Consider the following 15599-nt stretch of genomic DNA (forward strand, 5'->3'; position numbering starts at 1 on the left):
TTTAAGGTAATTAGCCTAAAGCATGCCAGCCTTGGCAACTTGAGTTGCTTTCATTGACTTTACAACAAACTAGAATTACAATTTTGGAGCCTCATTACATTGTTTAATCCACTGTTATGATAATTGCACTCATCCTTTGAAGCAAGGAAATTAAATTTGCGCTAAGAAAAATAAATTGAAATGGGTGACAAAAACCTAATGCAATACAAACTAATAGTTCAACTCTTCAACATTGATTCGGAAAGCAAAATCTTCACTTTCTAATTCTTCATGAAGTAGATTAATAGACGGCGCTTCAAACCCCTTTGTAGGTGGCACATCATCATATGACGATCTCTGTCCCTGAAAAATGTTTCATCAAAACAATTAAAACAAAAACGCAGTCATAATCGTCATCAACCTCTTATGAACAATCCTACTATACATCATATATAACCAGAACTACATTCAAGAAACAACTCATTGTTCATTTGAATTAATTATTTTTCTTTCACGGAGAGGACAAAACAACAAATAGTCACTTCTTCCTTTTCAAGGCATCACCATGATTTTGTGTGGTGGAATTTATTCTTGTCTGCTATCCGAACAAGCTGCCAGGTGTCACCTAGTGCTCCATCAAGGATGGAGATCCAAAACTAATCCCCCGCACATATAGCACACTATATAAAAACCCTCCCTCACCTGAGAAAAGATGCACTGACACTACTCGTGATGAAATCTATACTTCCTCATGTGAATAGACTAATTATCTATATTGCACAATGTAGCAGTTTTTAATTGTAAAAAAAGTAGGAGTATGTTAGATTTTTCAATGGAATATGCAACATCACATTAGTCCTGTATTTATAAATTCAACAACTTTGTCCTTGAAAGATATGCATGACATTAAATTAGTCCTTTGATGTGGCATTTTTAGCCATCAAATTGGTTATTGGAGTACAAATACAAATGATTTTCATCATCAGTGAAGAACCAATCTGGTAACGTTAAGTCAAGTTTAAATTTGAAGGACCAGAATGAGTATTCACTATAAAAGGTAGTCAATGGAATGGGGAATTATGGTAGAAAACTCGTATGTTCAAGTCTTGGTAGCAATACCTTAAAATAATAAGGAACAAACATTTGTTTTTATCAGCATAAGAAAAACAAGTAAGGTTATAGGACCAACCTTCTTAAGAATGTAGACAAAATAATGAAAGGTTTCACCAAAAGTAGTCCAATCAATAGACCAGGTGAAATCTGGTGCGTTAAATATAGGGCGCCTGAAATGTGGCTGCCAAGAAAATTTAAATATATTAGAATCAATAACAGCAACACCAATTAAAGGAGACACACCAAACAGTTCCTTTTTGAAACCTGGCCAAAAGTTACTGAAATAAATGTGCCACCAGCTTTCAAAACCCTGTGAACACCTTTCAAAGTGGCCATGACCTTGGATAAAGTTTCAGGCTTTGGATTCCATGGGTCACCACTGTCCACGAACAATACATCCTTCAAAACCAAGAATCACATGTATCCCATAAACTTCAAACAATCATCGTACGGGAACCACAATCATTAGTTTAAGACATCAAGCCAAAATCCCATCATAAACGAAAGCAAAATCATTCAATTTACCATAGTTCCTTTCTCAATAACCAAATCAAAACACTCATCCCCAAAAGGTAGCTCTAGCATATCAGCTTGCAGCACTTTTATGTCTATCCACAAAAATAAAAACACGTAAAATAATAACTACAAAAACATGTAAATCACATAACAACCAGAAACACAGAATCACGTAATAAAGCTAATATTCATACTCAATCGCCCACATGTGTGTGTAGCAAATAATTAAGCTCCAAAGACAAGATTTTCTCGTCAAAAAATAAAATTACTTTCTCGCCCAATTTCAAATTCCCTTATGAATGCACAAATTAAAATCAGTTTTTTTTTTAATTATTGTATTTTTTTTCCTATGGAATTTATCCTAACAGGACCTTAATTCAAATGCAGAAGCTGACCTTTGAATCCCCGGGAGAGTAACCTCTTTTGCATGTTTTGAACCGCAACATGTGAAAGATCAATGCAAGTTATGTTGGTCGTGCCATCCTTATGCAATTGTTCACACATTTGTGAGTTTCCACATCCAAGCTCCAGGACCTGCAAATACGTTCGCGTTAGACCCGTTCCACCAGAAATCGTAACCTAATGCGTGAACGAAGCATACAGCGGAATGGGGCGTGAGATGGGGTTGAATCAAGTGGCAAAAATGGGAGTAATCCTTGAACCACTCGTATTCTTCCTCCTTCGAGAATCTCTCATCCCTGACACCAACCAAACAAACATTAAAATAACTTTTTGAGAAATTCACCTAAATTGTTGAGAAGATTTGATCAACGAATAGGGTCTACCAGTAGGAAGGATTAAGGTAGGCCAATGCAGTTGAAGGTGTTGGCGTATCTTCCATTGTTCCTCTTCAAACTTCAATCCAAAACCCTAACACCAAACTCCTCTATTCCTTCGGAACACAGTAAATTGAATTTTATTAGTATCCGTTGACACTTGACAGAGGAAAAGAAAATACTTGAGATTAAATCGAATACACTTAATTAATTAAGTAATTAATTTTAATCTTCCTAATTTCGTATGTAAAAAATGATGATTAGCAAAATATGTAAACTATTTGACTTAATTGGAAACTCTGATAAAAAACTGCATTGACACCTTTCTGTAAATTAATGGATTTGAACTTCTTCTTTTTTTTATAATTGAGTTACTAAATTATATAAAAAAATAAATATATTTTTAGTCTTTAAACAATTTTAATTTTTGTCTAATTTTGTTAAGAGAGATTGACACGTGTACAGAGCATAATTCAACATGACTTCAAAAATATGTTAATTTTAAAACATAAATTGTTCATTCATTTTAGTATTCATTTTTTAATTTGTTTTCCACATTTCATTATTTGAGTATTTTTCCCACACGTTTTATCATCATATTATTTAATTTTTATATATTTTATCATTGTAATGTAAACAAAAAATATTTTGCATAAATTGTTAAAACAGTGTTGTTTCATTACAATTGGTAATAAAATATATATCTAGTACCACAAATTTTAAATAATTTCATTTCAATCTTTAAATAGATGTTTGACATATTTTAGTTTCTAAACTATAAAGAAAAAAAAATTGGCTTGAATATAAAAAAGAAGGTTTAATTGCTTCCTTTGTCCCCAGTTTGGTTGAATTGTGTCAAATTCATCTTCATTTTTAAAAAAGTTTCATTGTCGTCCTCACGTGGTGTAAAAGTGTCAATTGAATCCAAACATAGAAAAAATTTGTGTCAAAGTAGTCATCTCCGTTAAATACACACTAACGGTGTTAAGTGGCTGATTATTTGGCATTAGAAAATTAAAACGTGGCAAATGAGTCACAGTAGTGGTAATGACGTGTCAATGACGTGGCATACGGCCAACGACCATCATCAATCTTCACCCCTTCGTGGCACTGACCCCTCTGCTCATCACCCTCATCTTCTTCCTTACCTCATGGGCCTTCATCTCCAACAGGGGCCTTCATCTCCAACACCCGTGATCAGCCCCTCTCGGATTTCCACCCTTTCCGTTCTAGAATTCGTCAAATTCATCCCCATTTTTCTCACTGGATCATCCATCAACCATTCCAAGAACCAAATCCCAAACCAACCAGTAAATAAAAAGGATAGAAAAGAGAGGGAGAGGCGCCATCGGTGGCGTCGATGACGAAACGAACTCCGGCGAGAACGATGGTGACTAGCTTCGTCGACGGTAGGGTTTCGCTCGTTGCCTCAGAGGTGGTGTTCGGGGTTCGGTAACTGGCGGCGACCTTGGCCGCGTTTCGTGGCACTGGCGGTGTTCGATGGAGAAGGAAGAGAACTCGCGCCAAATCGGAGGGTGAGAAGGGCCTGAACGCTGCCTCCGGTGACTGGACGTGCCCAAGCGGAGGCCGGTGTCGGACTGAAAGAGTTTCTCCTCTATCGCGCGGAAAGGGGGCAGGAGAGAGGACCTGACACCGCGGCCAGCCGCGATCCTGGTGGCGCTTGGGGTCGCCGGTGACGTCATGGACCAGGCGGAGGGCCTCTTCGCGGTGGTCGGTTTGGTGGGGGCAGCCGTATGCGCGCAGGGAGACGATCCTTCGTCGGAGTTCCTAGCTGAAAGAATAGAGAGTCTCATGTCTTTCTGAACTCGAAGAATGAGGAAGATTTGAAAGTTTCATTGCCGTATGCCACGTCATTGACACGTCATTACCACTACTCTGACTCATTTGCCACGTTTTAATTTTCTAATGCCAAATAATCAGCCACTTAACACCGTTAGTGTGTATTTAACGGAGATGACTACTTTGACACAAATTTTTTCTATGTTTGGATTCAATTGACACTTTTACACCACGTGAGGACGACAATGAAACTTTTTAAAAAATGAGGATGAATTTGACACAATTCAACCAAACTGGGGACAAAGGAAGCAATTAAACCTAAAAAAGAATTTTGAATAGTTGAAAGTTGAAAAAGGTTATAATTTTTTCTTTTTAACTTTTTTTTGTTTGACGATCACATTCCCGATCATCAACATCCTATTAGATCTTACGTTGCTAAAAGATTTATATTATTGGTAAAACATATTTTAATTTGATAATATTTAATCATATTATTATAGCATTAAATTAAAATTAAGAAACTACGAAAATAAGATAAGACAATTAAGGAATTAAAAATATTAGCTTTTTTCTTTCTTTCTTCACCTGTGTTCTCCATATTTTCTCCATTTATGTTTTTTCTTATAAAATTTATGAAATTGATGAAATTAAATTAAATGTTCACATAAAGCAGAAATCTTTATAATAAATCTCATTTATATTAGCATAAAACACGATTTTTTTTTCCTAGGTACTAAATGACTAAAAGCATATATTATTTGTCCCCTTCATTAATAAGACAATCCTTTCCAAATCCAAATTACAAGATCACGGAAAGCTATTAATTAACCGTAAATAAAACTGAACAGGAAAATAATAAAAATAAATTGTAAAAAATTGAACATGAAAAGTGATACTTTTTCCTTGTTTAGATTCAACCACAGGGAAAATAAATTACAAAAAGGAGCAATAGTGTTTGTTGAGTTTCGCCAAAAAGGTCATAAAGAAATAGATGACACTGCTGAAAATTTCAATTAGCAGAAATGATTCTCTTCATATTTGAGTCACCATCCATCAGTTGTTGCCGCATGGTCTCTTTCAACAGTTCTATCAAAATTATGTATATAGTAACTTCAAGAGTAAAAATAGAATTTGTATTTTGTATTCTCTGCTGAGTTTTGGTGTTGTTTCTTTATTAAATCTTCAAAATATATTAATTTTTGGTGTATTGAAAAGTTTTTAATATATTGTGAAAGTTCAACAGAGGAACAACACCAAAAACTCAGCAAAGAATCTGAACTGATAAAAATAAAGCATAAACCATAGTATAGTATAAATAATCTGCATTTCTAACCTTGTCTGATTGAACAGAAAGGCAATTCCTAGGAATTTCTGAAGGAAGGTGATGGTGATGCAGGAGGCTTCAAGTCGTCATACCTGGATGTTCATTTCAATGAATGTTAACACTACCTCCAAGAAACATAAGACAAATATGCATTAAACTAACAATATGTTAAAAATTAAGGACAGCCACCTAAGCATGATCAGAGATAATCAAATTGAGTTCCTGCATTGAAGAATTCTAAGATGTAATAGTGAACTTGACACATTTTTACCAAAAGCCTTGATGTATTTGATCTATGCATATTCTCACTTACACGTTCTTACCTAAGTCCATTCATTATCAATGCATGATTTCTCCATAACCTGAATGTCCTAGTTCCAACCAGTAAATAAAATTCAGAATTATACAACCCAATGAGTTAGTCATTAGTTGGAAACCATGTCCTCACACCATATATTATTTTTCTCAAGTGTAACTATGCAGCATGCCTTACATAAGGAATGAAGAGTCATTGGAGAAGAAACAATTATATTTGAAGGCAACTCGGAAGAAGCTCACATCGTATAAGGTGACAGTGGTCTTGACTTGGGTTCGGGGAGATGTTCCTCCTTCGGTTCATCTGGTGTTGAAAGTTGTGGTGTTCCATTACTTGATATTGTGTCTATCTGTGGCACACCGTCTGCAGCAGATGTGGAAACTGATACAACTGGTGCATTAGGAGATGGTGAAGTGGGAGGTTTTAAGTCAGGATATCTGCAGGCATAACACGGCATCAGGGAACAAACATAACAAGAAAATCACATTGAGGGCAGTGACATGATTGATATAAGTTGAAAACCAAACTATATAAGGTTAGAAGGCAACTTACGCTACATAAGGAGAAAGAGGCTTCTCCACTTTGGGTGAAGATGTTGCCTGAGTGATGCCATCTACTCCTGGCACACTACTTGGAGTATCCGAAACACTTGGTTTTGGCACTGTCTCACTGATCTTAGCTTGTTTCTCACCACCGGGCTGAGATGGAGTAGGAGATGTTGGTGGCTTTAAATCATCATAACTAATAAATAAGCATCAAATTAGTTTATGCATGTACAGACCACAATGAAAAGTTGGTAGTGTCCTAATCCTTATTACCTAATCAGGAAGAGTAACATATTTCACTGCTAACATTTTAATGTTGTTTAGGCAATATTTGCAATTTGGCTTACGCAGTATAGGGAGAAAGTGGCTGTGTTGCCACTGGTTTAGGTTGTGAAGCTTCTTGCTCGGTGGCAATACTAGGTTCCACTGTCACAACATTGGCAGGGGGATCTGGAATACTGGGTGCTGGAATGTCTGGTTTCTGAACCATCCGAATAATCAATTAACGAATATCACTTGTTAGCAATAGCAAGGTGTGGCTTATAAAAAATAGCACCCTCAATGGAGGAAGTACCTTGGGAGAAGAAATGTAAGGACGTTGAGAAGGTATCTTTGCAAGAAGTTCCTCCATGGGAGTCAGCGGTGCAGTTGTCTCTGCAATTGCCTCCACTATTTTACAATATGATAGATCACGATTCTTGGCTATGACTGCCAAGAGTTCAGCAATCTGCAATGAATCAGAGCAAGTTAATTTTGCACTTGGCTAGAACTTACTTACCAATTTAATCAACAGCACGTACTAATATTCATAAGAGGCAACAAAGACTACCAACATATTTACTTTACTTTCCGAATATACAAGCTACATGGGGTAGCAAATATAATACATATTGTTCTGTATGTGCAGACAAGAATCAAACAAGCATGGACTAATAAAAAATTATTTGTATTGATCTCAGTAGATACGTATTCATAATCAGATATACTCCTATGGCAGCACAGCAGGTAGCAACTGTAGCAATCACATCTAAAGTCATACATATACATTACCTACAAGATTCAGGATGGGGATTATGGGAAGAAGAATGATAATCCATATTCAATGGTTAAGGAATCAAAAGCACAAAAGGTTTTGTGTGCAATTGTAGTATTGGATTCTACTAATGCACTCCCATTCAGGACACTCATTAGCATGATCCTCAATTTCCAGTATAAACTCTTACAAAATTAGATTGGAAATGATCCTACCAAGAAAATATATAATCACAAACTAAAAGAGTGCCAAAAGGAAAGAACAAACAAGAATAACATTTAGCAGTGTACTGTTTTTTGTATCAATTTTCAGGTAAAAGAACTGAGAGCTGCTTTTACTCACATTCCATCACACACAAAAGCATTTTTCTTAAATTACGATGCTTAAAAAAATGAAGTACTTGAATACTTTTAAGTTTGAACATCAGAGTTAACATGTTCCATATATCACATCATAATTTAAAGCTATATACAAGAAAACATTTCACATGATAAGTACCTGAAGGTTTGACACCAGACCCCCAAATAAAGTATCTTCTGTTGACAGGGTTATATTATGAGTTTCCTTGAAAGCATCTGTAGGCCGCTCCATACCTCCAGGTCTCACTATCTGAAGAGTGACAAAATAATTTTTCAAATAGAACCATGCACTTGGGTGAAATTAGTACGAGAGATTCCTAATAACTCACTGTGTATGGAAGTCCACTGGCCACCAGTGCTTCTTCTGCCTTCCTTTTCCAAACAAGGACTCCCCAAAACAAACTTCAGAAGCAGAATTAGGCAATCAGATGAACTTCGTTATGATCTCAATATGTGAACAATAAGTACTGCTTGACTACAAACTGCAAATATGGAATTTTTTGGACACAGCAAGTACATGAGAAAGCTTTCATACTCACTTGAGGATAGCTGCAGGGAAGCCAATTTTGTTCGTTCCCAGTGAAGTAACCAATGTGAAGTGATTTACTTTTGCAACAGTTGCTGCAAGGTACAGAAAACAAACATTTGCAGTTGTGTTTTCAACTTTTAGTACAATATGAATTAATTACTGCTCAAGCCAAAAATACATAAAAAATAACAAATAATAATCACTGACTGATTAGGCCAGGCTGATTTCAGTAACTGGGTTTGTTTTAGTGTTTCAATCAAGTTTAAGGCTTAAAAGAATTGGAGCAGCAAACAATGTTAAGACAAATCAAGACCAAAACACACAGAATGCAAATGGCACTTAAACGTAAGATAGTGAAAGTTCTCTGTTACCAGCATCGATTAGATTTTTGGTGGCCTGATAATCTATCCGAAAGGGTCCAGTGATGTCAAAAACTTCTTTCTCACTGGCACCAATGGTACATATCACTGTTGATGCATTGCCTAAAGCCAATCCAATCGTATCCGGTTTCTCCAAATCACATTCTACAATTTCAAGCTTCTCTACAGCTGGGCTAAAACCCAAAAACAATGTTATTCAATACACCAGCATTTTGTTGTAGGAACCAAGACATTTTGATTTCAAAACTTTCTTGCCTTACCTTGTCCCCCACCAGTTGCACTTGAACCACCAAGCTTCAATTCCTGAACACTCTGCACATACATGTATCTTTAATGCATATCCATTTTAAAAAAGATATTAGTCATATAACATTTTTCAAATAATTACTTATTACGCCACCTTAGTTAATGCACCCGCCCTCTGAGCACTCCGCACTCCAGCTCTGACTCTAAATCCAAGCTTTATCAGCTCCCTGGATGAGACAGACTACGATCACTTAGCATTTTGAAAAAGGTTAACATTTTGAAAAGAAAATGCAGACAACAGCTAATAAACGTACCTCACTGTCCGTGAACCAACTTTACCAGTAGCACCCGCAACAAATACCAAGTTGTCATCTTTGGAGTCTGTTTTCTCAGATATCCCCTCAGCAGTACCCACACTAGATTTAGTTGAACCTTGTACACAACGAGGTGCTTGTTTAGATTCACAAAGAAAAAAAAACCTTTTTTTTTCAGATTAATGTTTACATATTTTACTCAGGTTGATGAATTGATTGAACTGAAACAAATTCAAGTAACTTTATCATATAAAAAATGTATATTCCAAATTTTAGAACAAATGGCATTCCAAATTAAGAAACATGTTCTGTCAGAGAGAAGGAGCAACATTTATCACCTGAAGCTTGAGTTCTGGTGCAACGAATTCTGTGTTTTGTTGATCTTCTGGAAGAAGGGTACCTTGTGAAATGGGCACAAGGTTTCTCAGTGGCCCCTCTCTGTGACAGAGAGGAGGGGATGGTGGTTAGAGTGAGGGACTGTACGGAGAAAGCCTCCATAGACACAGAGGTAGAAGGATATGGAGGATTGAGAATGAGAAGGAGAATTGTGAAGCTTAGTTTTGATGATGTTATCCATTGCTATCTTCTCTCACTGCCACCAATGCCATCCTCTACTCTCTGTGGATATGATGCCTCTGCCCCACATGTGTGACTCCTTTGGTATCCATTACATTGATTCCACAACACCATATACCCTTTTTTCCTCTCTCAATTTATGAGGTTTAAAAGAATCTACTGCATAAATTTTAAATTCATCTATAATCAATATATGATGAAAGAGATTCTTGATATGTAAATTCATTTTTAAATATAAAATTTTACCGCACACGAAACTCACAGCTACTGACTTTTCTATAACCATTTCTTTAATAATAATGTTGAGATAAAATTCAAGAAGAATAAACTTTTTCCTTGTTTTATTTACATTGCAACGCAAATTAAACTGCAAAAAGCAACAACAGTGTTGTTGAAGAAAAATAAATTACATTGATTCAAAGCCTTGTTTGATGCATTTGATATTTGCATCACTTGCAGGGTCCTACCTTAAGCCAATTCATTACCGATGTATTGTTTCATCCACTTGAACTTTGGAATGGAACCAAAATAAAAGTCACAATTGTACAGAATCATGTGTCATTCGATGATACCCCTGCTACTTTGCATGTACTTTCTATAATGGTTCAACATGTGTACATTTGAAGCAAGAGGCTTCTCCACGGATATGAAAATTTTTGGATTACGTCAGGGTTATGTGATACATTTTTTTATTTTGAATTATTACGGGTTTAACATCATTTTAATATCATGTTTATTTAGATTTGAATTAAAGAAAATATAATTTTTTATTTTAAACAAAATTTATAATTAAACAAGACACTAAATCAACCCATTTAACTTATTGTGTGTTAGGTTAGGTTCGAATTTTTTTAGCTTGTTAATAAAGGATTCGAATTGGGTTGACTCATTAAATGATAAACCCGTGATGAACCTACCAAATTATCCGTTTTAATAGCTTTAATAATTAGTATCCGCAAATTAAATAATATAATATTTGTATCTAACATATTTATAAGTAAATATTAAAATATTTATTATCCATCTTGCTAGTAAATTATTTGTCATCTTTCATTCTTTCTTATGGAGGTGTTGTATCAGAGTACTCGTGAAATGCTACTTATACTGATCTTTGCACCAAATCATCGTAACTGAGAACAAACATCCAATTAGTGTATGCCTCTACACAGTACACAATGAAAATAAATAAAATATATATTCTGATATTACATTATAATTTGAAATAAAATATTAAGCCTTTTTATCAAAAGAAAACGGAGGGGTGTTGCTTCCTCCACAACCACCCTATACTTCATTCACCTCTCTACATTGTTTTTAAATGTAATTATATCCTTAAGTTAATAAGATTTTTACTTTTATTCTATTTTAAATAATTTGAAACCCTAATTTTACTTTCCCAATACCTACCTAAGAAACTCTTCCCCTTTCCCCATTTTTGTTTCATCTCTCCACTTCCCGCACTTCCATTCCTTTTTCTTCCCAGTTTTTTTTTGGTTTGAAAGCTTTCATTGCCGCCGTGATGTGAAGGAGCGTCGCCGTCGTGGTGTGGAGGAACATCGAGGAGCGTCCAGAGCATCAACCAGCGTGAGGAAATATACATCAACGGAGGTGACATCCTTCAATGGATGTCCCCTTATAAAACAAACTCTAAAATAAAAAACGTAACCTTTAAACGGAGGTGACATCTTCAACGGATGTCAACATCCGTTTAAGGTAAAACGGATGTCGACATCCGTTTTTTCCTTAAACGGATGTTGACATCCGTTGAAGGATGTTGATATCCGTTGAAGGTCACCTCCGTTTAAAGGTTACGTTTTTTATTTATTTTAGGGTTTTATTTCAAGGTTTATTCGAATACAAGAAAGCACGACACACGACAGGACTAGAATAGGTTATTAGTGAAATAGGTTGTGAATAGGTAAAATTAAAAAATAATAATCCTAAAAATAATAGGAAAGAGGAGGTGGAGGAAGAAAGGTGTGGTGATGGAGGGAGCAACACCCCGGAGATATGGATTTTTTGTAACCCAAATGTCAATGCACCTGTGAGTAGAAAGAAGTGTTGGGATCTAGAACAATAATGTTAGGGCATGATATGGGGCATTTTGGGATTTCACAGACTCCTATGGAATTGCAAGTTGAAGATATGGGGGTAGAAAGAAATAGCCGTATCCTTGTATCACACGGGCCAAAGGCCCACTTATTTTCTGATTTCATTTCTTTCTTCTTTATTTCTCTAACTCCTATCCTGTTGTTCTAAATTTCTTATATCATCTCATTTTTTAAAAATCAGACATGTAATTCAGGTGTTTTGAAATATTTAAAATTAACCATATTTAATTTTAAACTAAGTGCTTTTTACTTTATTTCTTTTTTTTTATCTTATTTGAACTTATTATTGGTTTGGTAGGTTGCTAAAAGTAATCATTTCAAGTAGTTTAATTGTTGACTAAAATTTGATTTTATTTGGTTATGTTGTTTTATGTTTCTAGAATATTGATGTTTTTTCAATCCTCTTTAGCTATTATTTGGAGTACAAATAATTTACAGGTAAGCAAAATCATTTCAAATCGTATAATTTAGATTGTTAATTTTGTGTGTGATATTATAAATGTTGAAATTGAAAGTAACATACTTGATTTAGATGGATTGATTTGTATAAGTATATTTACTTTGAACATCTATAAGTGTCAAAATTTGGTATAACAACAAAAGAGAACAGAGCGTGCTTTATCAAGTTAAAATATTAATTTTGAACTTGTTAGGATGGTTGATTTGAGTAGAAATTGAATTTGTATGTGTTTAGTAATTTGTTTTTATCTTGAATAGTTTAGATGAGTAAAAATGAGTGTTGTTTGATGTTTTGATTCAATCGTATTCGGTAAAAGACCATAAAGTAGTTCATCTGATTGCTTAATTCTGCTATGCTTGAGGTTTGTTTTGGTAGCTCTTTTATGGAAAAGGAAGGCAGAAGAAGCACTACTGGCCCCAGTGGTTTTCCATACGAGTAATTATGAATCTCCCATACTAATTTCACCCAATGGAACATGAAGGTTTGCAGCTACCTACTGATGATGCTCTCAATAAAACTCATAATGATCCTAATTCTACTCTGATTTTGGCACTCTTCTAGTTTGCGATCATAGAATTTACTGATACGAGCATTGCCAATCTGTTTTCACAGAAGTTAACAAAGCATTGACATGAAATTAAGGATGATGCAATAACTAGTTTCCTACCATGTTGTATGTTCTTGGCAAGTGAAAAATTAACTTGGTCTGATTGATTGTAGATTGATGTATTTCTTGATACGGTAGTCTCTTGAAGACATGTTTATGCCTACAGTGCAGATATCCTAAGTTAATGCCTCCCATTTCACCAAATCCTGAAGCACCAATTGTATTGGGCACCACAGATATACACAATATCACGTGATGGACCACCCACTGATTCCACGGAAAGAGCCTTTATTATTTGTTACTGTGGTTTAAGCTTTTTCCTTTTCACTGCAGAAGTGACAGAACACCTAATTTCGATACAGCTGTTCCTGGATCAGGTTGGTCGCTCAAATACCATAGAATCATTTCTTGCAAGTAAAAAATCTTGAGCTGTGTCATATATATCTTTATGACACTTTTTTGGCAACACTCAACCACTGGTACTTCCGTATATTTATTGCAATTTTAAGAAGGAGAAGGTGTAAAACGCTTTAAACGTACACTTTTCTATAGTATTTTTGCTTTATTATTTGCATGTTCAATTTTATTTACGGATAAGAACGTGTCCATACTCAAACAGCACCCCTTTCGATTTCACTCACTCGCTTTCGGTGGTCTTATAAGACAAAAAAGGAAAAAACCTTTCGTTTTTTGGTACTGTACAAACTATTTTTTTCTTTGGATTATGCCAATTGAAATTATACTTCTGGTAAATATTAAAAAGAACAAACAGTTGGATAAAAGCAATGATGAAAGCTATGTTGAAGTTCTAGTTCATTCCGTTCCTTTGACATTAGTTTCAGCCTTGTTTGCGCCGTGGCAACCTTATCTAGACTATGAATTAGATTCTGCCTTTTTCACCATAAAAGAAACAGACAGTTTTCATATGCAACATTATCCTAAATTCACATTTATACAACCATATTTCTGTATATTGTTTGAAAAAATTTGATCAACTTACCTGTTTGGTTTTTTCTTTTCATGTTATTAAATGTGTATGGGAAGATTTTATTGTAATTTCATATTAAAACACTTAATTAAATGCATCATAAGATGTTCAACCAACTAACCGTGTATATATATATAATTCGTGATCAACAGTGATACATGACTATATTTATTATTTTAGAGTTGTGATAATAATATTTTAATACAAACTTATAAACGGACGTGTATTATACTTTTGTAAAAAAAAAAATATATTTTATTAAATTTAATTTAATTAAATTATTTTATATTTTATCAGATTAAATTTGTAACATTCTAAATATAAGTTTAAAACTATATAATAGAATAATTACATTAAATAATATTACAGATCAGTCTTACATTAAAAGAGAAATATGTTTATGGCCGAACGACCTTATAAAAAGAACAAGAAAACTAAAACTGTACAAGGTAAGTAATTCTGATCGAACGGTTTACAAAATCCTCACCGGACGATTATACAAAATCAAAAGGGAAAGGTGATCGAACGATCACCTTACTATCAACCTAAACTATTGACCGAACGGTTCTACTGTTTGGTCTTAACTTCTACCTCTACTAAGTTTTCTTCTTTCAGCGCCTCTTCCAGCAGCTCGTCTACTTCTGCTCACATCCACATGGATGATCATTGCAATAGAAAGACAACCGAACGTACAAAACAGACAAGACAGAAAGACATAAGGTAAGCTTATGTAATTTAATTCATGTACAAACATATATTTCACACAATCAAAACCAAATACATTTCATATACATCATATTCCATCCTCTTCCATTTTCAAACTTCAATTTTAACTAAGAGCACTTAAGACACAAAAATACCGAACGCTCACCCTGAACTCAGAATGAGACCGAACCCTTGGAGCGAGACCGAGAGGTCTCCAGTTCCAGAAAAGATTAAGATCGAGAGGGTTTATTATCGAGCTAAGAAAGAACCAGAGTACAATCATATATTACAAGGACGAATAGAACGAATGTTATTTACAAAGTGAGCCAATTAAATGAATTGACTCCTGAGAGCTCAAACCGAACACCGAAAAACCCAGACCAGGTACTAAGACTCTAGGTCGAACCCAATGGGGACAGACACTTCAAGACGTTCAAAGACTAATACATCGAATAATCACATGAAGAAACCGAACGCATATAAATACTTAGCTTATTTTGAATTTAACATCAGGAAACCGAATGTCAGTCAAAGACCGAACACGGTAGAGAGAGTATAATATTGAATTTAGACGAACGTTATTTTCATCAAGGTAGTTTATAGAAAAGAGAACGAGCGTTTGGTATAAGACCCAACACTAAATAGTACGAACGCTTGGTGAAAGACCTAGCTCTAAATCGTACGAGCGCTTAGTGAAAGACCTAGCATTAAATGATACGAGCGCTTGGTGAAAGACCTAGCATTAAATAATACGAGCGCTTGGTGAAAGACCTAGCACAGAATAGTACGAGTGTTTGGTGAATATAGGATATCATTTGACTAATGTTCAAGAACGAACGGACATACTACTACCCATATATACTTAATTTTATTTTAAAAATACCAAGGAAAGGATATCCTTGGTGGAACGCCTGTACACAAA

At 34.9% G+C, this 15599-nt stretch overlaps 2 protein-coding genes across 3 annotated transcripts; both read right to left on the minus strand.

Annotated features, from left to right (window-relative positions):
- Positions 1-2552, minus strand: LOC124842031 (S-adenosyl-L-methionine-dependent methyltransferases superfamily protein). The gene is made up of 7 exons (XM_047318447.2): positions 2394-2552; positions 2210-2306; positions 2004-2142; positions 1618-1700; positions 1357-1491; positions 1169-1273; positions 1-342 (listed from the first exon to the last, which is right to left on the minus strand). The coding sequence occupies exons 1-7, from the start codon at positions 2447-2449 to the stop codon at positions 211-213; spliced, it is 747 nt and encodes a 248-aa protein (XP_047174403.1). The 5' UTR covers positions 2450-2552; the 3' UTR covers positions 1-210.
- A 2508-nt stretch (positions 2553-5060) lies between these two features.
- On the minus strand, positions 5061-9877 carry TIC62 (NAD(P)-binding Rossmann-fold superfamily protein). Of its 2 annotated transcripts, none has more exons than XM_088109213.1 (14): positions 9569-9877; positions 9231-9348; positions 9071-9143; positions 8931-8982; positions 8662-8838; positions 8301-8382; positions 8091-8163; positions 7901-8011; positions 6944-7096; positions 6717-6850; positions 6377-6565; positions 6067-6261; positions 5518-5600; positions 5061-5294 (listed from the first exon to the last, which is right to left on the minus strand). In XM_088109213.1, the coding sequence occupies exons 1-13, from the start codon at positions 9726-9728 to the stop codon at positions 5546-5548; spliced, it is 1572 nt and encodes a 523-aa protein (XP_087965339.1). In that variant the 5' UTR covers positions 9729-9877; the 3' UTR covers positions 5061-5294; positions 5518-5545. The 2 variants fall into 2 exon arrangements, with proteins under 2 accessions (XP_087965339.1, XP_047174386.2); XM_047318430.2 differs by having other exon boundaries at positions 5061-5270; positions 9569-9876.
- Between the last annotated feature and the right edge of the window lie 5722 nt (positions 9878-15599).

Source organism: Vigna umbellata, chromosome 3 (genome assembly GCF_029865625.1).
Source record: "Vigna umbellata cultivar VRB3 chromosome 3, Vumbellata_1.0, whole genome shotgun sequence".
Classification (NCBI taxonomy): Eukaryota; Viridiplantae; Streptophyta; class Magnoliopsida; order Fabales; family Fabaceae; genus Vigna; species Vigna umbellata.

Excerpts from the sequence above, each read along its gene's own strand:
- LOC124842031 (XM_047318447.2), bottom strand. The coding sequence starts at position 2,449 with ATGGAAGATACGCCAACACCTTCAACTGCATTGGCCTACCTTAATCCT. Across the intron at positions 2,307-2,393 it reads TACCTTAATCCTTCCTACTG|GGATGAGAGATTCTCGAAGG; the intron begins GTAGACCCTATT and ends GGTTGGTGTCAG. Across the intron at positions 2,143-2,209 it reads ATCTCACGCCCCATTCCGCT|GTCCTGGAGCTTGGATGTGG; the intron begins GTATGCTTCGTT and ends ACGTATTTGCAG.
- TIC62 (XM_088109213.1), bottom strand. The coding sequence starts at position 9,728 with ATGGAGGCTTTCTCCGTACAGTCCCTCACTCTAACCACCATCCCCTCC. Across the intron at positions 9,349-9,568 it reads CACCAGAACTCAAGCTTCAG|GTTCAACTAAATCTAGTGTG; the intron begins GTGATAAATGTT and ends GTTGTGTACAAG. Across the intron at positions 6,262-6,376 it reads CCTCTTTCTCCTTATGTAGC|ATATCCTGACTTAAAACCTC; the intron begins GTAAGTTGCCTT and ends TTATGCCTGCAG.